We start from the raw sequence: 26,112 nt of genomic DNA, 5'->3' as shown, positions 1-26,112 counted from the left end.
CTTGTTGACCTGCAGCCACTGTTTGGAGCAGCCTGTGGATGGGCAGCCTTGAGCCTGCCTGTAGGCTGGGACTACCTTCCCCTAGCCTGAGTTGAGGGGATGTACTGCAAGAGATTTAAATAGTGGATTTAGAACTACAGGAAAGTACATGGATGATGGATGGAGGGTCAGGAGAAGAGGAGATGCAAAGGCAGCGGCCTCCATGGAGCCTGGTGGAAGCTGCCAAGCACACAAGCCTGTGGGCACAACTCCTTGGCTGCTCTGGGAATGCCAGCTGCCACCTAGAAACCTGTAGGGAGCAAAGGAGATGCCCTTCTCAGCTATTCGCATTCTCCTGCTCCGATGCTTTTGCCATCAGCAAGTCACTGCCTCCCCAGCACTGCAGGCAGCCAGGGCATCCACAGGTCACCTAGTGATGGCCAAAACTCATCTCTGGAGTACAACGTGCTATTTGAGAGGCTCCTACATGAGCTACAAACCTCCTGGACACCAGGCATGCCTGAGTAGGTGTGGGGAGCCCAGGGCGGTTTACCAACCGTGCATCGGGCTCTAACACACAGGCAGAAAAGCAAAAGACCCTGCAGCCCCACAGCCTGGCCTCTGCATGCAGCACAGGCTGCTCTGCCAGCGAGGTCACACTTAGTCCCAACAACTTTCCCTGTATGGCAAAGCTGAGCCCAGATGGAAGGTGCAGGGCTGGGGCGTACCTCAGCTCCAAACCCTCTTCTTCCATACAAACCACACCAGATCTGAGGCAGAGGCATGCCACCGCTGGCAGCCACCATCACTCTGTGGAGAGGGGAAAAGAGTGAAAACATTAACTTTGTGTCCAGGAACAAACAGCAAAATGGAGAGCTGCCATTACAATGCAAAGGGCAGAAGCTGTCCAGCAAATGGTTTGGTCTTAATTGCTGTTAACTAAGCAGTGGTTTAACAGCTTTACAGTAGAAGCAGCAAGAATTAAAACCTCCTGGAGGTGGTGTAGCTCTCCAGCCCACTGTGTTGGCACAAGCTCAGCTCACTCCTCAGGGTACAAAATCCTGCCTGCAGCTGGTCTGGCAGCAGAGGTGCTGCAGGCAGTGGTGGGATAGCTGGAGGGGACAGGCCACTGCCCTGCCAGCTGCTCTATGCCCACATCTCAAACACTCTCTTGAGGCAGTTGCCTGTCACCAATGCTGGCAGAGATCTGATCCTGCTCCTGCCATGCTCCGCACCAGGGTCTCCACAAACCTGTTTTTAAGGACCTAAACACCCTGCTGCACCATGCCAAGGAGGAGGGACCCCCCTGGCATAGAATCATAGAATTGTTTAGGTTGGAAAAGACCTTTAAGATCATTGAGTCCAATCATCAACATAGCACTTGGCATGTATCAGACAGGAGCTCCCCGACCTCCCAGCACCTCCCCTGCGTGACAGCAGCCACTTTTTCCGGCCAGAGGCTGGCGCTTTGCACCCATCCCATGCAGAGCAGAAGAGGTGAGATCAAGGAGGACACCACTGGGATTGCTGACCATGCCTCACATGCTGCATGGCCCAGGCACACTGCTTCACCGTTCCCCGCAGAGCCAGCAGCAGCAAGTCCTGCAACACAAGGAGGCAGGAGCCCCCTCCATCCTTCTGGAGACCGTGCAGGGGGCAATGGCTTCGCAAGGGCAGGGCGATGGGCAGGGACAGACCGCTGCCAGATGTAGAGTGGCTCTGAGACCCTTCCTCAGGGACAGCAGCAGCTGCAGCCAGCACGGTGAAGGGACGGGAGTGTCCCCTGCTGGCTGCAGCTCTGGGTGTTGCAGGGCTGCTGCCGGGGTCTTGGGAAGGGCCAGCTGGTGGCTGTGCTTTTTGCCACTTGATTTGAATCGCCAGAAGGAAGAAGGCCAGGAGGACCAGGCTGTCCGATTTGGGGTCAGCAGGGCTGGAGGGCTCATGTCTGCAAACACTGGGTACAACTGGACAGCCTCCCCTACACCTCTCTCCATCACTTTGAGTTTGGATCTGTCTACCAATGATTTTTTTCCACCAGGTTTTATAGCTCTTCCCATCACGACGGGGTGAGATCCCAAGGAAAAAGCAGGAGCTGTGAAGGACTAGCAGCAGCTTTCAGATCACTGCCCTGGGCAATAAACCTCTTGGAGCAGGGATGCAGCAGACCCTGCTCCAGTGGGCAGCGTGCCTGCCGGCAGCAACGCGTGGCTCTGCAAAACTGCCTGTGCTGGCTGCGAAACCAGGATCCTCCGCCCTCGCCGGCTCAGAGAGATGTGTGGCCAAGAAAAACACGGCTCCCACGGCCAGCACCAAGGCCAGGCACGGGCACAGGCTTGGCAACAGGCTCTGGAAGGTCCCTGTGCAGCCCGGAGGGTGCTGCCCAGCAGCAGCCAGCCACCCCCAAAATCCTCACCTGCAGCAGGGAGCAAGGCACAAGTGCAGCTGCAGTGCTGGGCAGTGATGCCAGTGCCACAAGCCCAGCATGGATACACACAGTTTATTTACACAAACATGCTGGGTTTTCCATCCTGCCCTTCATTAAAGACTCCCTGTGCTTGGCTTGCCCCCAACCCCCAGGTGCCGGCTGCCCCCAGCCACTCTCTCTCCTGCTGTCAGCAGGGCTGTGAGCAGCTTCCTCTCTGGCTGCGTCTCCCCCTTCCAGGCCTTATTTTTGCAACAGACAAAGTCCCTCCCCTCTGCTTCCAGAATTAATCACTGCTGCCCCTGCAGCTGACCCCGACAGCACCGGAGAGCCTCACCCAGAGGAAGGCAGCCAAGGCTGGGCACGCATGAAGCACAACACGCTCCAGGGAGCTTGCTGCCAGTGTGATGGCGACTGGGGGGGCTGCAGTCCCCCTTCCCAGGAAACAGTGCTGCTCCAGAGCCCACCCTCCCAAGGAAAGATGATCCTACAAATCCCTGCACTGTCAGGGCTTGCCACGGTACAGAAAGCTTACCTTCCACTGCCCACTTAAACACAGGTCCTTGCCTCTGCTGCGCAGCCAAGGGTCCCCTCTGCTCCTTGGGGCAGCCTAGCAGCCCCCTTCTCCCTCAAACAGCTGAAGAGGCTCCCCTCCCTGCAAACAGAGGCCAGGGGAGGGCAGGAGGCAAGGCGGGATGTGCGTAAGTGCCCCAGCTGCTAAGCAGAGCAGCGCAGAGCAGTGGCTGCTGCACAGCAATTCCAGCTTAACAGCTAATTAAAAAATTAGGCTGCCTGCCAGAGACAGATGACAAATCATCGCTACCACCCACACAGGGCAGGCACCTGGGTGAGCTTAGGGGTCTGGTGCAGCAGCAGCACCCTGGGTACTGAGGGCAGCATCATTCCGCTTGCCTTGCTCGTACCCCACAACCATCTCCAGAGGGTTGGGGAAGACTCAGCAGGAAATGGATGTGTTTTGTTTCAGGAAATTAATTTTTCCTGTGCATCCAAGTGTCTCCCCACAGTCCATCAAGGTCTCAGGCACTATTTAACAGTGCTCAACACCTCAGCTCCTAACCAGACTCCAAGGCAGAGACATTGCTGTGCATGCAACAGCTTTCAGGATGGAGCTGGCCGTGCTGCTTGCTATGTATTTAATATATGGTGCCGTTGGGGGAAGAGTGTGAAGACACTTTTTGGAGCTGGAGGAAGAGCAGCAGTAAACCTTTTAATCAGACAAAATAAGGTTTAATTCCACGTTGCCATAAATTAGAAAGCAGTGCAGATGGAAAGTTGTGAAGTAACGAGCGGGTGAGATGGAAAGGGAAACCAAAAACAGATACAGGAAAATAAACGCATTAAGGTACATGAGCTCACATCCCAATTAACTGCACACGGTGGGGGAAGGGGCTGAAGGCAGATTTTGTCCTTGTTTCTTCCTGCTAAGCTCTAACGAGCTATGGCAGGGCAGGGAGCAAGGCCGTGGGGGAGAGCAGCCCTGGCATCAATGCCAGGTGATCCCCAGCAGCTTCCACCCTTCAGGGATGGGGGAATGAGGCTGGCTGGGGAGGGAGGAGGGCAGCACCCACCTGCAGCACCAGGCACAGAGACCTGCTGCTCTACGAGGGGTGGAAACAGCCCCACGTGCCTGCCCCGGCCTGACAGATCTAGGACATCCAAAAATAATCACTGGTGGCACTGCAGCAAGGGGCGGCCAGCAGAAATGATGAGAAGCGACACCACCCCCAGGGGCTGCGGGTCACACCAGCCCCCAGCTGCAGCGCTGCCGCAGGGAAGGGGCCTCTGCCGTGCAACACACCCGCAGGGCAGCCAGGCACCTGCCGAGCAGCATCCACATCCCCTCATCACAGCAGCCCTTCCCGACGGCTCCTTTGCAGCAGGGCTGGGGCCAAGGGGCTCTCCTCCCAGGAGAGGGATGTCCTGCGGGCAGCCAGAGGGGCTTAGCATCTCATTTTGGCAGGCGAGGACCCCCCTACCACGGCCACAGCCTCTGGCGTTTAGCTGGGATGGGTTTATTTAGAGGTCTGCTGTTGCCTGCTCCTAAACAGCACCACAAAACCAATTTCCATGGCACAACAGGCTTGTCCCAGCAAGGAACAATGGCTGGCACCACTCTCCCTATTGCTCACAAATCCGTCACCCCAGCTTCTTCTCTTCTCATCACAGGATCTGACATGAGTGCGTGCAGCCCAGAGACAGGCTGGGGAAGGAAGCTGGCTGTTTTTCACATGGCCATGGTGTGAAGCAGGGAGGGAGGTTATGAAAGCACACCAGAAACTATTAACACTCCCTCCATCCCTGTAAAGATGGAAAAATTTCCGCCCCAAAAAAATGCAACCCTCAGCTACTGCAGCATCCTGTGGGAACTGTGGCTTGGGAGCATGTGGCTCCAGGGCCGTCGCCCAGGACTCCACCAGAGACCTTAATTTTCTGTGCCTTTTCACAACATCTCCACTTTGATAACACACAATCAGGCCTGGAGAATCGGGGACACAGGCAGTCTCCTCCCAGCACTCTCCCAACCTGCTGCATCTCTGCACACCCCCAGCGTGGTAGGGCTCAGCAACGACAGCATTGCTCAGCCAGCACGAAAGGATCATGAGTTACACAGTCCCCAAATGCTCATTTATTACAATGTAAGTCACTGAGTTTTGTGGGTAGCCGGACCATGCACCAGGAATTGCCCTGCAGCTGACAGGAGGAAGAAGAGGAGGTAATGCTTCCCCGTCCTCTGCTGGGCTCCACCTTACGGACCCCTGATGCAAGTTTCTTTGTTCATCATGTGACACAGGATTAACGCACTGTAACTCACTGCACACAGGCACCGCTGAGGGGAAACATCTCGTGCAGTCGCTGGCACGCTGTGGGCAATCCCGCATTATAGATTCAAACGTTGCTGCTGCAACAGCAAACCCTCATGCACAGACACCTACAAACGCAACAGACAACATTTTCAGGATGCTGCCTGCCTGCTTTTGCAGAAGTGCACTAGCAGAACACAGTCACTTGTCAAGGCATTGTTCCAACAGGCAGATCATTCTCCTGATACCTCAGTGCTTAACCCATTCCCCCTGGCTCCCAGCTCTCCACAGCCAGCAGCAGGAGTGCTCCGGGTGCCCAGCCTTGGCACAGGCAAGGCGCCCTGAGAAGGCAGCGTGCAGCTCAGCACTTGCTCCAACACGTCTCCTCCCTGGCCTTTGCCCTCCCTCCAGCTCTGCTCAGTGGGAAAGGCCTAAGCTGACGCTCACAGACGCCGCTGTCTCTGGGCCAGGAGTTCCAGAGCAGGCAAAGGCTGATATCAGTTTCATGGGAGACCAAGCTGGAGCCAGCAGCTGGAGCCTGCTGCAAGCAGCACCAAATCCCAAGCAGGCTGGGGCTTGGCCATTAACAGGCAACATGAACAAACATCATTATCATCTGGTCTATGCTTAATAATCAGTAATATTCAGTACAGCCATTGATAATGAGCTAAAGAAATTGCCCCGTTCAGAGTTTGATGCCAGGGAGACCACTGGGCCTCCCACTTGATCCCGGTGTGTCACGGACGTTAGGTCCGGGCATCTCCTTCAAGCCAATGGCACAGCTCCCTGCCAGCAGCCACTTCCCCAGATACGGTGCCACTTACTGACTTGCAAAAGTCAGCCATGCTTCGCCCCCTGCTCCCAGACAGCCACGTCCCCACCAACATGCTCCTGCACAGCTTGCAGCTCAGGGAGGTCCCAGGCTTGGTGTCTCTCTGACAGCAGCTTGCAACGATTTCCTCTTCCATGAGGCAGCCCAGCATCTACAGCATCCTGCAGCAAGGAGCTCCACGGATCACAGCACTCTCTGTTTTAAACCCACCTCTCACCAGCTGCGCTGCTCTCCAGTTCTCGTACCAACATCTGCCTCGCACGGCTCACGACTCCACCATAACCCCCTCAACCAGCCCTCTCCCAGACCAGAGGGTCCCAGTCAGCCAGGTCTGGCCTTGACAGAAGTCACTTCTCTGAAACTCTTCCAGTTTTTTTCCAACAGACCATGTTGACAGGCCATAAATTTCAGCAATACTCAATGCTCGGTCCTGCTCTGCTCTCCTCCCTCATAGCTCCTTAACTTAGTTTAGTTACATGGAAGCTTACCCACTTCTCTCACTGCTGCTTTGTTCCCTTACCAGCCCGACAAATAACCTTGCCAAATGCACCTGCAGACTAAGCTCCTGAGTCTTCAGTCAGCAAGTCCCCAGGTGTATCTTCATACATTGGATTCTGCTTCTCTTATCCATTGCCTCTTATAAGCTGCAACCGGTGATATTAATAATATAGTTGAATCTCCCCTCACTAATTTCAAAGGTAATAATTAGGTCAATTATTTCCTCACCAAATATTTCCTCCCAAGTATTTTGCAACACATCCACTTTCTTACCCAGTTTCCTAACATCAGAATAAACCAGATGGGGAATTGGCTCTTTGCCTTCTTGGTCCCATGTTTTCAAAGTATTTAAAACAGGCTGAGGGTGAGCCAAACAGCATTTGCCTCTTTCCCCAGCTGTTAGCTAGACACCTTCTGATGGCTCTCACTGTCTGCTCTCAGAGCCTTCTGCAGGCACATGGGTCATCTCTGGGATGCAGCAGGCATCAAAGCAGAAGAGAAGCTGGGCACGACAACGAGCCATCCTGTTGAGCTGCCTTCCTGGAGATCTCCAAGCCTAATTTTATATATAAGCTTGCAAGAGATCTCATTAGTGGAATTAAACATTGCAGCCACACCCCATCCTGCTCTGCACTCTTCCCTCCACTGCCTGTGTGAAGACACAGAGCCCTGTTAGCAGGAGCAGAGGCCCCATCCTTGCTGGCATTCCCTCTCCAGGCAGACATCCCAGCCACAGCTCTGCTCAGCTGCATCCCACCGGGGAGCAGAGCTACATTCCTTCCCCTGCCCACCCAGAGCTGTGCCAGGATTAATTATTAATTTAATTAATGAATTAAACCTGGAGGATGCAGCATGCTGCACGAGGGCTAACCTCACACACAGCAGAGCCCAGGGCCCCTTGCAGCTCGTGCTCATCTCCCACCCTTTGTCAGCCCTCTGCCTTCAGAATGGGCCCATCAGTCAGAGAGAAACCCCAAGAGCTCCCCCACATGCTGCTGGAGGGGAGGAGGAGACCACATTCAGAGATGATGCTACTCCTCAGGGAGACTGCCAGCTGTTCTCACCGGACAGGAAACTGCTGCCTCCAATTTGTCAAATACCATCTTCAGTCAAGTTCTGCTAAATACCCTCGCTCCACGTGAGGCATGGTACCTCCAGTCAGGTTTCAGAGACTCCCCTTAGCTAACAGACTCCACCTCTCTGTCCAAGTTGGCAGAGATAAACCCCAAAGCTGCTTCTCCATCCTGTCCTGTTTTCCCTCTGCTCCTTCTCTTCTCCCACAGGGTCATCCTGCTGCAGCATGGTCAGCAAAACCAATGAAGTCAAACACCAAATGGCAGCTTTCAAAGCTCTGCCCAAGCTGGTGGATGTTGACATCTCTCCCTCAGTCCACCAGCTGCCGAGGATATCCAGTTGCTAAACTAATTCTCCTTGAAAACTACCTGACTTGGGCCAAGGATGGGGGCCAAAAATTCCCTGGGGAGCCCACTACTTCCCCAGGCTGCCCCTCTGCCACCCCAACTCCTCCTCCTGCCACTCATGGCACCAGGCATCTGTCCTGTGATGCCTGCCAGGCAGACCTGCCCAGACATTACTCCTTCATATGTTTGTAGGGAGGGTGATAAAAACCTTGCCAGAGCCTCTTAAGTTACGTGGCTAAAATGACCAGTGATCGGAGGGATCAAAGCCAGTAAAAAGTTAGAGGCCATCACTGGAGGGGCATGCTGAAAAGGAAAGCACAAAGGTCTAAATCCTTGTCCTTTCTCCTCCTAGCACTGCTCTGCAAGTCCCAAGACCGTTTCATGTCGTCATCCTGGCAGCTTGTCCTAAGCCTGAACCCTGCCCACCCTCTCTGTGTGTACTTTTCCCATCACTCCTCCCTTGCAGAACTACTGCAATGCATTAAGCCCTCGTCCAGCTCCTTGGGCCTGGCCACACTGCATTAAAACAGGATTTATGAGCCTCAAGCACAGACAAGAGTTATGCAGTCTGCACTTCTGCACACTGCATACCAAGTCCCCAGCTGGTTTAAATCAGATTAACTCCACTGATGTAAGACATTTAAGGCAAGAGTGTTCCATGATTTACACCAGCTAAGAAGCTGTTATATTATAGTTTGGCAGCTGCGGGTTTTAGATCTGAAGTTTTTTGGGCAAGGATCCCAAGCAACAGTGAAAGACAGAGCAGCTGAGTGGCAAAACCCATTTATTCTCAGCGCAATATGCACGCAGCCAGCACATGTTCCACAAAAGTCTTTAAAAAAAATAAATATCCCTGGTGTTCAGTTTTCAGTGCCGTTGGTCTGCAAAGGCAGTGTCCCATCACAATCCCAAGGCTCCAAACAAATCACTAAGTCATGATACTATGGAAATGTCTCCCCTCAAAAAATGATAAATTTTGGAAACTAAAGCCAGGCAACTTTAATGCAAAGGTCATTAGCTATTGGAAAAAAACTATATACCGATTAATACAAATACAAACAAACACACACGAGAGCTGAATATGCAGATCAAGGCCTTAATTTCTGCTGCAGGACGCTTAAGCTTCCCATCAAATCTGGCTTCCACAAAAAAAGGTGCTAACACTATGGAGCCAGATGTGCCTACAGAGGTGCACAAAAAGACGTAGCAGGTGAAACGGCACAGAAATGCACCAGGTAAAATGCTAAAACTGCCTGAAAAAGAAGGTTTAGTTCATTCTCCTCCAACTTAGCAAAGTGGTTTCTTCATGCCAGTAGAGGCTGGTTTGTCAGAACCAGGAGAGCAGCAGGAGCCCAGTGCCATTCCCATGCCACCCACAGCCTGCAAGCGGGCAGCAGAGCTGCAGCCTTCCCTGCTGCGTGCCGGCTGTGCAGGGATGGGGACAGGGAGCCCTGCCAGCCCCATAAATCACCAAGCACCCAGCACAGTAAACCTGACCTCTCTTGCAAGGGAAATATAAATCAGCTTTACTAGCAGCTTCTGAAGCACAAACGTAGCTCATGAAACCGTAAAAATGCCTCTTTAAACATCCTGTGTCCCAAACAGACCACTGAAAGCCCTGTCAGGCTCAGGGAGGGCAAACAAGCTTTCCAAGGGACAAGACAACTCACGGGTTGACAAACCGAGAAAAGGCATTTCAGACTGAGCAGCTTCTTGCTGGCAGACGGCACGACACAGCTATCTTTAGCACACGGTAAAGACAGGGTAGGGAATCGGGAGGAGTGAATTAGCCAGCATTAATACTGCCATTTGTATTCAGCGTACTTCAAAGCGCTCGCAATGCAGACATCACCAGACACAAAAAAATATTACCCAAGTCAAATGGAGAGCTAAGTACAGCACATTTGCTGGAGCCCAGAGTAATCATCAGCGGGGGCTGGATGAGACCCTTGGGACCACCTCGCCCCACAGCACCCAGGGGGACGAAGCAGGTCACCTCCTTGCCTGCTCTTCCCTAACACCTGCCCGCACAAATTAAACACCACTGCCCCGTTGTTTAATGAGCTAGCACGGGTGGCTGAGCCAGGAGGATAAGGGCAAGTCCAGAGAGAGCCTCCCGAACCAGTGCAGAGGCAGGAGCTACTGTGCAGAACCAATCTGGGACAGGGCTCAGCAGGGGCATAGGGGAATTGCACCCACTCACATCCCAGCAAGAGCAAGACTGCGCCTGAGATCCATGGTGGCAAGTCTGCAGAGAGTACTATGGCTGGGCAGACGCTCCAGATGCCGAGGAAGCTGCCGGTGCCTGCGGTGCTAGCCATGGGAACAGCTGCTTCAGCAGCACGCACATATGGGAATGGGCCACCACTGCATGCCATCCACAAACAGCTTGGAGAGGGTGGTCACCTCCTCCTGGGACAGATGCAGAGCCAGGCAGGAGCCCGGGGCTCCCTGCTGCCACTGCTACCTGCACCCTGCTGCGGCACAGGGAAGGCCCATGGCCAGCCCAGGAGGGGATGCTGCCATCACCAGTGCATCAAGCCAGCGGGGAGCTGGCAGGGAGAGCCCAGGGACGAGCCCCAGGAAGGGACAGGCAGGGCTGGGGGAGCTCCAGGGAAGGGGGCTGGAACCCAGGAAAGCAACACCCTCCTCGTGCAACTGGTCCAAGGCTAGCAAGAATGCTGGTCCATGGAGAAGCACCCATATGCAGCCAGGGAAGGAAAACACAGCATTAACTGAGCCAAACCCCTTCTGCCAGCTGCCTTGTTTTCCTGCAGATTTATTGTTCCTGCACTCAGTAACAACAGAGTGAAGGCACAATAAGGAAACTTAAGTGATCAGTGGCTGCTAATCAGCAAAGCTTTCCAAGAACTCACCAAAGCCAAGAGGAAAGGCTCAACAGCTGCTCTCTGCTGATGCTTGCTAGTGCCCCAGCTGCACCACAAGCACGTGGCACCTTTCTGCTGACACCCCAAGGGGAAGGGGGACTCTAAACACACACAGGGCAAGCACGCTTGCTCCTGTCTAACCTCTCCTACCATCTCAGGGCACAAGGGCAGGGCCTGCTGCCATGCAGCATGGATAACCTCCCACCACTCACACCAGTGGAGACCTGGATGGGGATGGTCTTGGACCAAAGGGTCCGTCACTCTGCAGGAAGGTGGAGAACCCCAGAAGCCCACCCCAAAAGTTTATTAACTTTGTGTTTCAAACAGCACTGGATAGTATCTCCATGCAGAAGAAAAAGAAAGCCTGTATTGCCAGAGGCAGCTGCTGCGGCAGCTCAGTGGAGCCTTACCTTTGGGCATGATGCGATGCATGGCAACCGACAAGAAGAAGATCGAGTCGCTGTAGTAGGTTCCTGATCCAGCACTGAAGTGTTTCTGCATGGCTTCAACGATTGGAAACAGCTTTTCTGTCAGCTCATTCACATCATGGACTATTACCTGGGAGAGACACCAGAAACACCACTCAGCTGCCGCCTCTGGGGGCTGGCGCAGCTCTGGCAGCCTTTGTTCAGCCTGCAGCCGAATGGGGCAAGCACGGGAGGTTGTCAAAGCACAAATACTGCTGGTGGCACTGTAGCTGCACAGAGGGGCCCAACTGCCCTGTCCCCCTCATGTCGCCCTGCCATGAGAGCCAGCAAGGCCAGGGAAAGGAGGGAAGGATTTTTACAGCCATTTTGTAACTGTGAGATGAGCAGAGACTCAAATCCACTCACACAATCAAGCATGTTCAATGTTTTGTGGGTTTTTTTCTGGTCTGTTCCCACTGCCTAATGCAACCACGTATCTGGTCTCCCATATGGAGTCCATCAGAAGAGGTGGTGGTTCGCTTCAGGCTCTGGCATCCTGCCATTTTGAGGCAAGCCAGACCACGTCACTTACCCTGAGGACCAAGATTTGCTCCTTGCTACAGAGGCAGGCTGCGACAGGGCCAGGGACGCAGCCCGGATTTCCTGAACCTCAGCCCAGCACGGAGACAAGCTCTGCAGCACGTCCCGCTGGGGCTGGAGGGGGAAAGGGAGGACAGGCCACAACACGCTGATGAAAATCCAAACATCAGGAGTTACAGCAGAGCTGAGCAACTTCTCTAGATGCATCTCAGCCCACTCGTGCTGGAGCTCTCCGTGCACTCAGCCAGCCATGCTCTGCACTCCCCAGTCCTGCTGCAGCCCATGCACCAGCACTGGCCCTGGTGCGCCTGCGCGGGTTGCAGCTATGGGCCAGAAACCGGAGCAAACATACCTTGTCAGCTACTGCAATTTTACAAGTTTATAATTATTTCTGGCCAAAGTCTTGTGAACAGGAACTTCCATGCAGCCTGATACTCGTTATACACACAGAAGGATGCAGGTCACTGAATCATGCAAGATAACCAGAGAGATTTTCAGGGTAATTAAGAGGGACGAGGGACACAACCCCGGTGCAGATAAGAGGGAGTGCAGGACCTCAAATGTGGAGACTTGAGGTCGCGCTGCCTTCTTCAGGCCAGGGACAGCAGGAAAAGCCCCACAGGAACTGAAGGCCAGTGAGGATACTTCGCAGCAGTACTTGAATTTTGGCAAGGGGAGCCTATACCCCTTGTTTGAAGGATACTGAGACACTTCCCCAAGCTGGCCCTGCCTTCAGCAGGGGAGTCAGTCCCACACAACTTCTGGAAGGTCCATTCAAAACTAAACTATTCAACAGTCCTATGGTTTCACTCCTTTTACCTACTAAAACTTCATCTGCTCAAGAGTAAGGAGCCCTGCAGTGTACACTTATACATGCAGGATAGAGCACTTGCTTTTTTTTTTTTTAAATCACCTAAACCAAGCCGAGTGCTTCAGAAGAAAAGGCAGCTTTGGAACCTGAGCTGGTGCAATGGCCATCCTCTCTACGTGATGCACCGGGGGCTGCTCTGACAGCCAACAAATGTGGCACAGAGATGGAGGCAGCGAGCAGCCTGGGGCTTCTTCCTCCCGCACCTTCTTGCAGAAAATGTTACCCAGACCAAAGCGCTCCTGCATCAGAGCACAGCTCACCAAGGCCGGGAGCCACTCATGGGACCTGCAGTATGCGGAACAAGGCAATGTGATAGGCCCACCTGACCCTGGGCACGATGGCTGAGCCCATGGTGGGGGACCACCAGAGGACAGTCACAGCAGAGTCCCCATAGCCACCCTCCTGGGGAGGGCACGTCAAACGCCCACCCTTGGCCACTGGCCTCTGCTGTCAGCCGGGCGCTGTATGAGAGCCCTCGGACAGGCTCTGCGGCCAGTGTGTCCCCCAGTGGGGCGGTCAGGCTGCTGGCGTCCCAGCTGCTGGGCTTGGGGCCAAGCGCCTGCAGGAGGACAGCAGGAAAAACACAGAACAACATGTACAAAAGTGCGTTGGGAGAGCTCATCAGCAGCCACACCTGGCTTTGGACAGGAGAGGAAACTCTGTTACCGGTTAACATTACGGCAGCATTTTGCCGCAGCCCTGCCAAGCTTCGCAGCTGGCTTTGCCATCGTGGTTAGCACCGGCAGTGCTGCAGGAACAGGCAGGAGAGCGGCAGAGCTGCAGGGAGCAGATCAGCAGCGCCAAGTGCTGTTGCTGGCAGTGATCCCAGGTGACCAAACACAGCAAAACACCACTACTCTCCAGGTGCAAAGGCACGGACCACCTGCGCACAGAGCTGAGCACCACCATCACTGGGATGTGTGATGCTCTGCTCCAGCCCAGCTCAGCAGTGGCAGCTTTGGGGTCTGGCCAGACTGGAGAAGCATGGAGGAGAAATACAGCACCTGTAACTGCCCTTCTGCATCCAGCAAAGACAGCCTGGAGTCTGCACAGCACATAGGAAAAAGATGAACAGGAGGAAAAAAAAAGTCAAACCAATTCCAGTCACCTCTGAAATGAGCAGAGTGCCAAGCACCAGTGGACAAAAATAATGGGAAAAGCACTCCTGAAACTCCAGACACAGCATCATCTGCCTTCCCTCCCCCGCCAAAGAAAACAGGAAAATTTGTGTCTTTTGCCCACCCTTTGGTTAGGCACTTCTGCAAAGCAAACTCCCGAGCAGCTGAATTTTCCTTCCGCAGCCACAGGCTGGTCAGCCTCTCCAGGACTGTGAGGGCTTCTCCTCTCCCCAGTGCTGACTTTAGCACAGCTTGCTGATCTGCTGCTAATTTTGTACTTCGTTATTTATTTGTGTAGCAGCTTTCAGTAAATCCCCATAGCTAAATCCAGCCACGTTTGCTGAGCACATTAAGAAACGTTAAGTTCTAGGGGTTTCCTGTGCAAGCAGAGTTTTATAAACTCACGTCCTGCACCGAGGAAAGACCCTTTCAACTGATCCACTAGGAAAAAACAACGCACGTTCCATTTCTCTTTAACTTTCCCTTCTTCTCATGCTGTGGATCTTTCAGCTCTCTTGTAAGCATAGAGTCACAGAAGCTCAGTTACATTCACCCCAGCATGTCTTCACACAGCACCAGACCCACGGAGGAGTCGGTGTTTGGCAGCATCTTCCACAGGGCTGTTCTGAACAAGCAACCAGGAAGAGCAACGAGCAGAGCTCACGGTTAATTTTATTTTCAGAGGGGAACGGAATAAATAAGTGATATGAATCAGCGCAGAGAGTCTGAGTACGCAGCCCAGAGTTGCAGGAAACGGGGTGAGTCTGGGCTCTTTGTAAGCACAGTATCGGCTGCTGAGACATGTCTAGGCTTGCTCCTGGGCACTTACCACTCACCGGGATGCGGGAAATGTTGCAGAGATCACCCTGCAACCCACAGGACAGGACGCGCTCTCTGCAACTGTGAGCATAAAAGCCCTGGAAAAAGCCCAGCAGAACCTCTGCGAGCCGGGCTCAGAGGACGAGGCACAGGCAGGAAGGCCACGTCCTGGCTGGGTGCTGGCGTGCGGCAAGTCCTCCCTGCAGCACCGCTGCCCACGGGTGCTTCCCGGCCGGCTTCCTCCGTCCCCGCCGCTCTCCACGCCACGCCACGCCACAAAACCACCACCTCGTGGAGCACGGGCTCCACCTGCCGCTCGCCGTTGGCACACTACGCTCCCAGCTCCACATCTGGGACACATCTGTACGGGCACTGTGGGAACGATGACACCACATCACGACTGGGACAGCTGCCTGCCCTGCCCTGCCCAGCAGGGAGGGTCCTGTGCCTAAGCTGCTCCCACGCACCCCACCGCGGTGCATCCCGAAGGGCCCGCGCTCCACTCTCCATGTGCTGCCCCGATAACCGGCTGCGTCAGTCCCCAGCAGATTTTGAAAATTCCTGAATTTGCTCAGGGAGAGACAAGAGCTGGCCCATGACCTTCCCCAAGTGTTGGGATCCAGGCCTGGTTCCTGGGCTTCACTCTTAACAGAAGATCCAACTGATCCCAGCTCTGCTGGGAGGGGAGGGCAACATGTTCTCATGAAGAAAAAGTTCAGGGCTTTTATCAATCCTGCCTCAGCAGCTCAAGTTGCCCTCAGCCCTTTATCAAGCCTGCTCTGGGAAAACAGCATAAAAACCAGGAGAACATTCTGGGGACACACCAAGAGAACCAGGAAAGAAAAGGTATCAAGATGGAGATGGGTTACTCCTGGACCTACCTGAGTATCAGGATCAACCACCTTCAACATTTTAGCAGCACCGAAGGTCCAAGCTAGGATGATGTTTCCTGCTAAGCAGATCCCAGTGAGATCTCACCTGAGCCCTCCAGACCACACTGCTTGCTCACATCCAAGAGATGAGTTCTGGTGCAAGACCTACTCACCGAGGTCCAAAACACACTCACCAAGCAGTGAACCAGGCTTTACTGTGAGTCCACAAGCACCCACAGACAGAGACCCACCCCACAACAGGCACATCACTCGCACGTCCCCACGTCACGCAACATTCAACTGTCAAGCCCATGTGCTCCTGGAGAAGCAATGCTGCCGAGGCTGCCCGTAGAAGAATTTGGTTTCTGAGAAGAACAGACGGCAATAAGGCAGCTACACACACAGAGGATCTGAATGCCATGGTGGCCTGGTGGTCCTCCCGCTCCAGGGGACACAATATCACAAACCTGGACTGGGCTGCCACAGTGCACAGCTGCAGTGCACTGTCACGGGGCACTGCCAGTCCACCCTGCTGCGGCGTGCAGGACCCCTCCCGAGGCAGGACCCCTCCCGACAGCTCTGCACTGCTGGCACGGAGCAGTTTACCCACCATGGATGTGACCTGGCTGAGCACCTGCACTAGTAAAGCACCGCTTAAGAAAAAGTGGGATTATTTACCAATAAATGATGTGTATGAACAACGTTAAGGTTGCATCTCTAGCTACGTCTCAGGGTTCAGTTACTATTAAGCACCTGAGGAATGAAAAGTTACAGAGCAGCAGGGAACGCTTCCGCCCGCCACTCGGCAGCGGCACCTGGGAACGGGACAGTCAGGGTGCCCACGGGTCCCTCACCTCCACACTCCCCGTTTCCAGACACCTGTTTAACGCGAAGGAAAGCCTGACTTCGCACGGACAGCACGGCGTTTCCGCGAGGTGGAAATATTCCTCCAGCAGGTCGCAGGGCCGACACCGGCCCGTGGAAGCCCCCCGGCCCCTGCCGCCCTCCATCGCCTCTTCCAAGCGCCGCCGGCAGCCCCCCCGAGGCCGAGCCGGGCCCACCCCGGGCTCTGCCGGGGGGCCGCACCGCTCACAGCCACCGCTCTCCCCGGCGAAAGCGCTGTGGCGGCGGCGCGGCCCCCGAGTGCGGCCAGTCACCCCGCGGCGGGCGGCGGGCTACGGCTCCGCCGGGCAGGCCCCTCACCCGGCCCGCGGGGCTGGGCGGGCAGCGGCAGCCAGGCGGGGCCGCCGGCCAGGAAAGTTTCTTTCCGCTAGGCCGCGGCCCTTCGCCGTACGGAGGGCTAACGCGCCGCCGGGCCGCCCGCAAACGCCGCACAGCCCACGGCCGGGGGGCGGCCGTCCGCCCCCGGAGCAGCAGCGCCCGCGGTCCCCGGCCCGCCGCGCCGTCCCGTCGCACCTGGTGCCGGAAGGCGGCGCCGCGCAGCAGGTCCCGCAGCAGGCCCAGGCCGATGTCCCGGCTGGCGCCCTCGGTGACGAGGTGGAGGTGCAGCGCGTCCGCGCCGCCCAGCCGGCCGTGCCGCAGCAGGGAGCGCAGCGCCGCCTGCCCCTTGGCGCGCAGCGCCGGGCTCCGCTCCGCCTTGGTGAACATCATCAGGAGGTGCAGGTCCCGGCCCCCCGCCGCCGCCTCCCCGGCGCCGCGCTGGGGGTGGCGGTGGGCCGGAGCGGGCGGCGTGGCGCGGAGGCGGCGGGTGGCGCTGGAGAAGGTCTCGCCGCCGCCGCCCAGGTAGTAGAAGGCGCAGACGGCCAGGGCGGCGGCCAGCGCCAGGGCGCAGGGCTGGGAGCGCGCCCAGCCCCGGGCCGCGCGGCCCATCGCCGCCATGCCGGGGGCGGGGCCACCCGCGCGCCCCCGCCCCGCGCGCCCCCGCCCCGCGCGCCCCCCGCCCCGCGCGCCCCCGCCCCGCGCGCCCCCCGCCCCCGCGCGCCCCCGCCCCGCGCGCCCCCCGCCCCGCGCGCCCCCGCCCCGCGCGCCCCCGCCCCGCGCGCCCCCCGCCCCGCGCGCCCCCGCCCCGCGCGCCCCCGCCCCGCGCGCCCCCGCCCCGCGCGCCCCCGCCCCGCCGTACAACGGTTTAACGGAGCCCGGTGCCCACAGGCCTTACAGCACGTGCAGCCGGGGCCCGACCGCGGGGACAGCCCGCAGAGCGCCGCGCGCCGCTGCCGGGACACGCTGCAGCCTGGCGGAACGCCGCCGCGGTGTACAGGCGGTACGGTTACACCGCAAGGGGGGAAGGAAATACAGGCATTTACTGCTGGAGCGCTTAAAAACCAAGTACAGAGGGGCACGTGGGTAAAGAAACGTAACAAAAAGTCCATTAATCCAGGGTAGCCTGTCCCGCCGGCGGAAACGGTGATTTCTCAGCAATTTCTACCAGCGCCCGGAAATTCTGGAAAAGTAAGCGGGACTCTTTTCCTCCTCTGTCATCTCCTTCCATGGGAAGAGAAACAAGAAAACAGCTCACGTGGAAAGGTAAAGCAGCCTGTGAAAGGGGAGAGGCGGAAGGGGTACACACGTCCTCCCGCCCAGAACTGCCTTTCGGGAGTTGCTCCTGTTTTACAAGGTGCTTTTGCGCAAACAAGGCAGCAAGGCATTTCCAGGACCAGGCTGCACGAACAAGGGGCATAAACTCCAACTTAAGGAAAAGGGTCCATCTGTGAAGGGTAGTTTGCAAAACTGGGACTCAAAATACTTTCATTATATTAAATAATAAGATGAAGGAGCTCGGTCCTTTTGACAGTGTAAAAATACTACACCCTATTATTTGTAATTTTATCAAACGGTCCTTTTATAGTCACTGTGTCATTTGAGATTCTCGTGACCAAGAAGCAGAGTTAACATAAAGAGTGTAAAACAGATCGCTGCAGAGATGCACCAAGTCCTGGAAACATCACAGCCAACCCTAGAGTTTTCACCTTTTTTCTTTAGTGCTACAAAGTTTTTGCTCCGTTGAGGAGAACCCCAATGATCTGGACAAGGTGAGTACTGATGTCATATTGCAAAACAGAAGAACAACTTCCTCAAGTATGGGGGTTTGCTGCCAGCAGTTGGAAGGTCTGGTTGCATTTTCTAAAACTTTCAGCTCAGTATAAAACCAGGTAAAATATAAAACCCCCAGAGTGAAAAATGTAGTATCAATACATGGTTCTTTACCCCAGTAACATTAGATGCCATGAAAAAGTACAACCTGAAGCTTCTGAAACGAGTGGAAAGGCTGCCGTGGATTTCAGCTTGGATTAGGTCCCAATTGGTAAAGGAGGCTGAAGCCCACAAAGTACTTGTGAACAAAAACATGCGTTCAGACTGCAATATATGCAGCTTGTGAAAGCAAAGACAGACTTCTACCACTTACCACCGTTTCCTATAAATTTAGGTAGAAATTCCAGGATGTCTAATATAATTCAGTGGCATAACTCACTATAATTCAGAAATTTCATGTTATATGCACTGTACTGACCTTAACATAAAATAGGAAACCTTATGAACAATAAAAACAATACAGACCACCAAGGAGACACCACAGACACCATTTTAATCAACATGCAACGTAAATAAGTTACACCTTTGAAATCAAGACGCATTAGAAGGTATATTTGACTCCTTGACAATTGTCTTTCCAAGAGACTTTTGGAACACATGATCTAACTCTGGCTAGGGAAAATATTATAAAATCTTTCAATGGGCTACCTAATAAATTATTAAAAATCCATGTGAAAGCTGATTTTAAACTGTGTTGGGAATTCACTGCTTTGTAGCTCACCAATTAGGACTTGCTATATTTCACACCTACAGAGAAACATGAACTGGAATCGAAGATTTCTATTATTTGCTGCGGAGTACAAGACACTAACCCAAAAGGGAGCCTTACTGTCTACGATTCTAGTTATACTGAGGTTCATATTGTAATAAAAATGAAAGTTTCCTAACATTACTGAGCAGACTAATATTAAGACTCATATTAGTCCAATAAAATTAGGACTCTGCACGTGAGTCAGAACTCTGTGTGAATCCAGATCCTCCGAGCCCTGGCGACAACCATGCTTTGTACAACTGAAGGCCGAACCTCACGAGTTACAGAGGCCCTGGAGCACTGAGCCTGCCTGCCTCTGGTAGGACTAAGCCGTCAATACATTTCACGTAACCTGATGCCATATTCATTTTGGCTGACGAGAAACATTAATGGATGCATTGCGCCTGGCCTGAAAAAAAGTTTTAACTGAACGCAGCTTATACTGGACACCCTCGCATACCTAAAAGGATTTGGGAAGGAGGCTGCAGGATCAGAAGTGACATACCTGCCTCCTGACCCATTAACACTCAAGAGCTCCTGACAAGAGTAATACAACCTGTGGATCAGGTATGCTTTGTTAGTCCTTTAGCATAAACAGACTGATACTGCTTTCCCAGACAGATCAGAGCTGGGAATGCAGCATATGGATCTACAGAGATACAGAGAAGCAGCTTTTTTGACTACAGGAAGTCATCCTGCAAAATCTGTCACAGAGATTTTTGTGGCTAGGGAGGAATATACCAGCACGAGATTTGAAATAAGTGTCTCCGACATTTTTCCAGCAGCATGGACTGAGATAGTGATTATGCCATTTAAGCTTTAGGTAGCTTTACATTACAGCCAATCGCACTACATGCTGCCTGTCACGTAGGCTGCAAAAGACAAATCTTTAGAAAAAACTATGCCTAAAGCGTATACTATACATAGTCATATCTTACATTCTCCCATCTGTACACTGGGAATTTTACTTTAAGATATACTAGAACATCCACTGCTGTTAATATACTTCCTATTCTGCAGTATTTATCATTTAAATAAACAGCTATTTAAAAACCAACTTACTAGAAATTACTGCTTAATAGCTGATACTCCTAAGTTTCTTACTATTCAGACTAAATGCACTCTTTAAATGGGCAGAATCTGCTTTTCCTAGCGTAATTAGACCACATGAGGCAAAAACTGTTTTGTAAGATTCTTTTGCTCGGAAAAAGAATCTATTGGACAATTGTAAAACCCTGTTAATTTTGCAGCAATAATCATCCAGATTTGATACAAAATTATAAATACTTGAAATACTTTGTTAAAATTTCATGTGCCAGAAAGTTCAATTTTACCGTAGTTTACAGATTATTTTTCTCCCCCCACAATTTTGCTTATCTTAGCCAGCTTGGAGAAAAGCCAATTAATTTCCTAAATCCATTTAAACAGCAAGTTAGCATAATGCCATGGCTATTAGGATTATTAAAAATTCACATTGATACTATGTTACCTGAAAATTCTCCTTAAGTTGTCCACAGGGCAGACAAATAGAGCATAAATAACTATCTGCTGCTTTGGGGCTTCAGGTGATTACTACCTAGGTACTAACCTGACATATAAGCAAGTATCTACAGACACCATTTATGCATCCACAACGAATAAAGCAAATTGTATTGCTGCCCTCAGAATACAGCTGGAGAGTATGCTCATTCATTACTTGGCAAAAATGTGCAATTAAATTCCTAGGTTTTCTTGTGCACACCTTAGTTTAGACAACACACATTACATGATCTGCAAAGATGTGTATGTAAGGATACTGCTTCCTGATACAAAGGATTGATTGCCCTGAATTTAGAGTGGTTGCATTACATGTGAAATTTTATATATTCATCTTAGGGCTAGCAGTGAGAACAGCAGAAACAAAAGGTAACAGACATCCTTTGTATGACTGTTCTACACAAACTCCATTGGCTCAATATTTACTTCCATGTCTCAAGTTTCAAGTTTTGATGTCAAAATACTACAAACAAACCCCACATCATGTCCGGAAGGATTAAGTTTATTTTCTGTGAAAGGTTCCACATGCTCATGTAAAAGTATACTTGCTGCATAGAAAGTTTAATTTAACAGGAAAAAAAGGAAAATAAACTGCTCTTAGAAGTCTGGTTCTCCAGGTTATATAACTATTGTGACTGACCCGCAGTCACTAGCATGAAGGCCAGCCCGGTGGTACAGCTTCCACTGTGGAAGAGCTTGCAGAAGAGCAGGAGCTTGTCTTGTTATTAACAGCCTACCTCTAACAAGAGTCAGCACAGGAAAAGGGACTCTGTTAAGTTATAGGCCCACAAACAGGAAGACAACTCAGCAAGTCATGACCCCGATTCCCTTCCAAACAGTCCCAGAAAATGCAACACAGACCTTCTTGTCAGAGGCACATTCTTTATGGCAATAGGGAGACAGATGACAGTAGGCAATAGTAAATAGCAAAAGCTGGTCTGATCCTCCTGCCATCAGGAGTCTACAACATGTACAGCTATGCTCTGCCACCTTTATGTATGAACAGCAGACAGCTTTGTTCTTGCTAACAGGTACTATTTTTATACTGAGCTGGCAGGTATTCCTTTTATTTATTTATTTTTTTAAAACATTTTCTTCAGCTGCTGAGGTATACATACTGTGGAACATAAAAAAAAACCTCATACATTTCCCCAGCTACCACAATCTAAAGCTACATTAGAGTGGTCATTTTATCCAAGCTATCTAACAAAACGCATATAATTCATTCTGTTACAGTAAAAAAAAAAAAAAAAAAAAAAGACTTGCACTATCAGGATCAGGTTCTTTTCCTTCTTGACACTTAAGACTTCTGGGAATCTGACTGCTGGAAACGGTTTAGCTTCTCTGGATTATTTGATGCCATTTGAGAAAAGTCACGAAAAATGTCCTGATAAATTTCATCTCCTAGGTAGGAAAGAAAAGGGAAACAGTTTTAAACATTTGTGATAGGTAACATCACCCACCATCACACAAACGCCCTGCTGTGCTACCCATTACTGTATAACACTCATCCACGTATAAAGATTGCTTATAGGTGGAATGATGCTTATGTGAAGTCTTTGGGACTGTTTACTGGCATGCACATTCTGTAGAAGCAAATTAAACAAAGCCAAACTATACCTGAAATAGTACCTCACACGCAGCCACACAGAAGAAAGTTCAGAGTTAGAAAGGAAAAATGAAAGCATTTTAAAGCAACATAAAAAGAAAAATGTTTATTAGCTATTAAAGAATGAAATCTTTGTTTTTGCAAGGAATTGCTAACCAAGATTCTCTTCAGAAAAAGTAGAATTATGGCATAAATGAAGATTTACTTGGCAACAGAGGTCAGAAGTCTTACAGCCAGACAGAACTCTCCAGGAAAGAAACAACCAGCAAGCAATAGTATAAAAAAGCAGCAATCCTAAGTAGAGAAATTATTGTTCATAAGTCCTTTCGGTCTATTACTTCAGCAAATATAAATTTTTACATGCATTACTGAACATCCATTACATCTTTTAGTTTTATCTGTAAGAGTGATGATACTTTCCTTAAACACCTTTCATTTGGTTTTTTTATCCTCACACTTTGTGCTTAAACACAACCTGACTACTAGTATATATTCCCAAATGAGGGATGGCAGCAATTTCCACCAGGCCTGTCTCCCTCTCCTTCCCTGCCTACAAAAGAAAGCACATTCAGAAATGATTACATTTTGAATCATTGCCCAGTCATTCTTCTAACACTTTAAAAATGGACACTTTCACATTCTTTCATATGCTGCAGCATTTTGGGCCTTGAGTCCAGGTTTCATTTTAAAACATTAACCATACCCTATTGCCTTCAAAGGGAATTAAATGCATAAAACATTTGGTCTGGTCAGGAACTATGCAGCCATCCAAATTTTACTGTATTCCCAACACAGCTGATCACACAGGACACAAGATCACAGCACTACTGTTCCTTGCTGACAGCTTGATTAATAGCACAACAAAGAAATCAACCCAAAACCTCTCTCATAATGTACATTGAACATGAAGATTTTTCTTTTCCAGTATGACTGTGGAAGAAAAGTATTATTCCACCTATATTTTTTTTTTTAACCAAAGGATAGTTTTAAAAAGGATGCGTGTTTAGAAGTTCGCACTACAGTGAAGAGTTACACTGTTTTGGTTTTCCATCTTTTAATGCACATTTCCAATATTAGAACTATTAATCTTTTGGAGATGAGACTCCATTCCTTTGAAAAAACTTTCAGAAATTGTAACTGACCTTCCAAAAGTATTTAACATGCATGGCATGTGGGTTTATATAAAAATTTAATGACACAATTCTTCCCAGACTTTAAAAGATAAATACATTCAATACTGCTCTCTTAGGAAAAGTCAGTTCTAGTGAAACTCCCTTTTGGTTTTCAGATTTAGTTTCAAGTATCATCATCTAGATATGAAGCAGGCACAGGACATTGTATTGTAACAGTTTCTGATAACTGTTTGCACTGGGGGATAAGCACAGAATGAAGGGAGTTGTAACATTCACCAAAAGAACAGCTATGAGGAACACAAATTGCAATCAAGCTTGTATGATAAAAGCAATTATGCTTTTAACACAGAAGTAGGTTGCACTGGTGAACTAGTACTGTAGTTCAAGCTGCCATAGTTGGTTCTTTCAAATCAATTTGAAAGAAAAAAAAAGCTATTTTTGCAAGATATGCTCTGTGTTTGGCTCTATTACATAACAAAAATACTGCATACAAAAATATACTAAAATAAAGTGCCCCTTTAGTTTGTATGCTGCATTAAGATACTTAATACTGTAAACCTTATAATGATTTCAAAATCCTACTTTAAAATTGAATTCTGGAAATTCCCTTTCCAAGCAATGTTCTCCCTAAAGTGCAGGTTTTATGTACAAAAATACTATAACACTGCTTTACCACTTAACACCAGAGTAACTCAAAAGGCACACATAATACATTCAAGAAAAGATAGGAAGAAAAAGTAGCAATACTAATATCATAGAGTTAGCAGACATACTGTAGCACCAGAAGATGAGCACTCGAGTATTATACAAGAAACAGTACAATGGTGCATATGGCTTCTACCACCAGAAATGAAATTTTTGTGGAACAAGCTAGTTTCAGCTAGTTCCCATTCTAGGAATATTTTGGAAGACCAACTGTACCTTGCAAAGCAATATATACATTCTCTCAGTAGCTCAAACCAGCCAGGTATATTTAAATTAGAAATGTTGATGCCATTAGCTACATTAGTAATTGTTTATCAGTTGCATTACTAAAGCAGGGAAATAGGCAGTTGGCTTCACTCTGATGACAGCAAACTCATATATCAATATTTACCCTCACATAGCTCCCAGCAAACATACAACTGTCTTGAAAATCCTTATTTTCTTCTAGAATCATAATATTAGAAAAGAGCAGTTCTCAAATAAGAGCAGTGCAGATAATTTAACATGTATATGCAGTGAAAAAGACCTGCCTCCTCTACGACCATGTATGTAAAGGCATCATACATAACGACAGCAGAGACAGGTTTTGTGCTTACACTTACACTATTACACAACCCTTCTAGCAGGCTAGCAGACATTAACATTTAAAATGCTCAAATATTGACTTCAACTGTTAAAAGACTTCAGCGAGTAAAGAATCAAGGAGAGCAGAGCTATGCTATCCAAAGATACAGCAAGATCTCTTGTCTGGGACACTGTGCTTCAGCTTGTGGCCTGCATTTCAAAAATTATTCTGAAGATACCCTCCCCTTGATTTTGGCAATCTCTAACTGTTGTGGCAGCTCTACTTTCCATTGTCAATCTAACCTACTTACAAGGATCAGACACAGATATTTTACAGATAGTATCAACTGCAATCGCTAGGCTCTACTGTAATACAAACTGGTAAAAAGGTCAAGATATTTTCAATGAAAGACTTAGCCAGCTTTTTATTTCATCTACCTAACTGAAGAATCTGCCAAAAAAAAATTTTAATCAAGATGTCAAGGAAAATAGTCTCCCTCATCTCCAGTTTACACTCATTCATATTTTCATGTAAGTGTTGCCTTTTTATGAATGAATGAAACATTTCACTAAACATTTGTAACATTTAGTAACCAACTAAAGGCTTTTTGTGCAAATTATAGAAACATATTTTTCTGGTTTATAATAATTCTGGATTTGTGATCTAAAATATTCATTTATAATTTAGCACAGAGCTTCCGAATCTGAATACCTCCTCTAAACACCTCTAATCTAAAATATTCATTTATGATTTAGCAAAAAGTTTCCAAATCAAAACACCTCCCTCCCTTAAAACAACGGCATTTTACCATTTGACACCAACAGTTACTATTTTTACCTCTTAAAATGAAAGTGAGAAGACTCAAAAATACTTCAGTATTTGTTATCTTCAGCCTGCCAGTGAAGTAATATGCAATTATAGGAGAAAACAGCTTCACATTCAAAACGGCCAAACTGGCAATAGACATTTTTCATACGCATGGCCTGCTGCATTTTCTGAGTGGGGAATTCTTCCTCATTAAAGGTCATAATCAAGTGTATGTTTTTAAATTATCTGTTGCTCTGTCAAAGAAAGCATTTGAATGTCTGAGTGTCTACAGTACTTTTAATTTGAATTTCCTAGAAGACTTGTTTAAAATGGAATTTGAAAAACATCTATTCTTAAGGAGGAACTAAATATATATGGTTTATTTAATAGAGTTCATCTGAGATAC

The 26,112-nt window shown here is 50.2% G+C and overlaps 2 protein-coding genes across 5 annotated transcripts in view; both read right to left on the bottom strand.

Moving 5' to 3' along the window:
- Positions 1-17,427, bottom strand: part of XXYLT1 (xyloside xylosyltransferase 1) — a 37,375-nt gene extending 19,948 nt beyond the window's left edge. The window contains exons 1-2 of the mRNA XM_055817605.1: positions 16,966-17,427; positions 11,273-11,420 (exon numbers count right to left, since the gene is read on the bottom strand). Coding sequence (XP_055673580.1) covers positions 11,273-11,420; positions 16,966-17,388 — 571 coding nt within the window. The 5' untranslated portion in view covers positions 17,389-17,427. The remainder of the gene's footprint in view (positions 1-11,272; positions 11,421-16,965) is intronic.
- A 3,941-nt stretch (positions 17,428-21,368) lies between these two features.
- The window catches only part of ACAP2 (ArfGAP with coiled-coil, ankyrin repeat and PH domains 2), a 65,491-nt gene continuing 60,747 nt past the window's right edge, over positions 21,369-26,112 (bottom strand). For all 4 annotated transcript variants that reach the window (XM_055817601.1, XM_055817600.1, XM_055817603.1 and 1 more), the window contains one exon: positions 21,369-22,291. In XM_055817601.1, coding sequence (XP_055673576.1) covers positions 22,188-22,291 — 104 coding nt within the window. In that variant the 3' untranslated portion in view covers positions 21,369-22,187. The remainder of the gene's footprint in view (positions 22,292-26,112) is intronic.

This window comes from Falco peregrinus, chromosome 12 (genome assembly GCF_023634155.1).
Source record: "Falco peregrinus isolate bFalPer1 chromosome 12, bFalPer1.pri, whole genome shotgun sequence".
Taxonomy (NCBI): Eukaryota; Metazoa; Chordata; class Aves; order Falconiformes; family Falconidae; genus Falco; species Falco peregrinus.
Note: the sequence above shows the minus strand (reverse complement) of the source record. Positions and strands in the feature narration are given on the sequence as shown.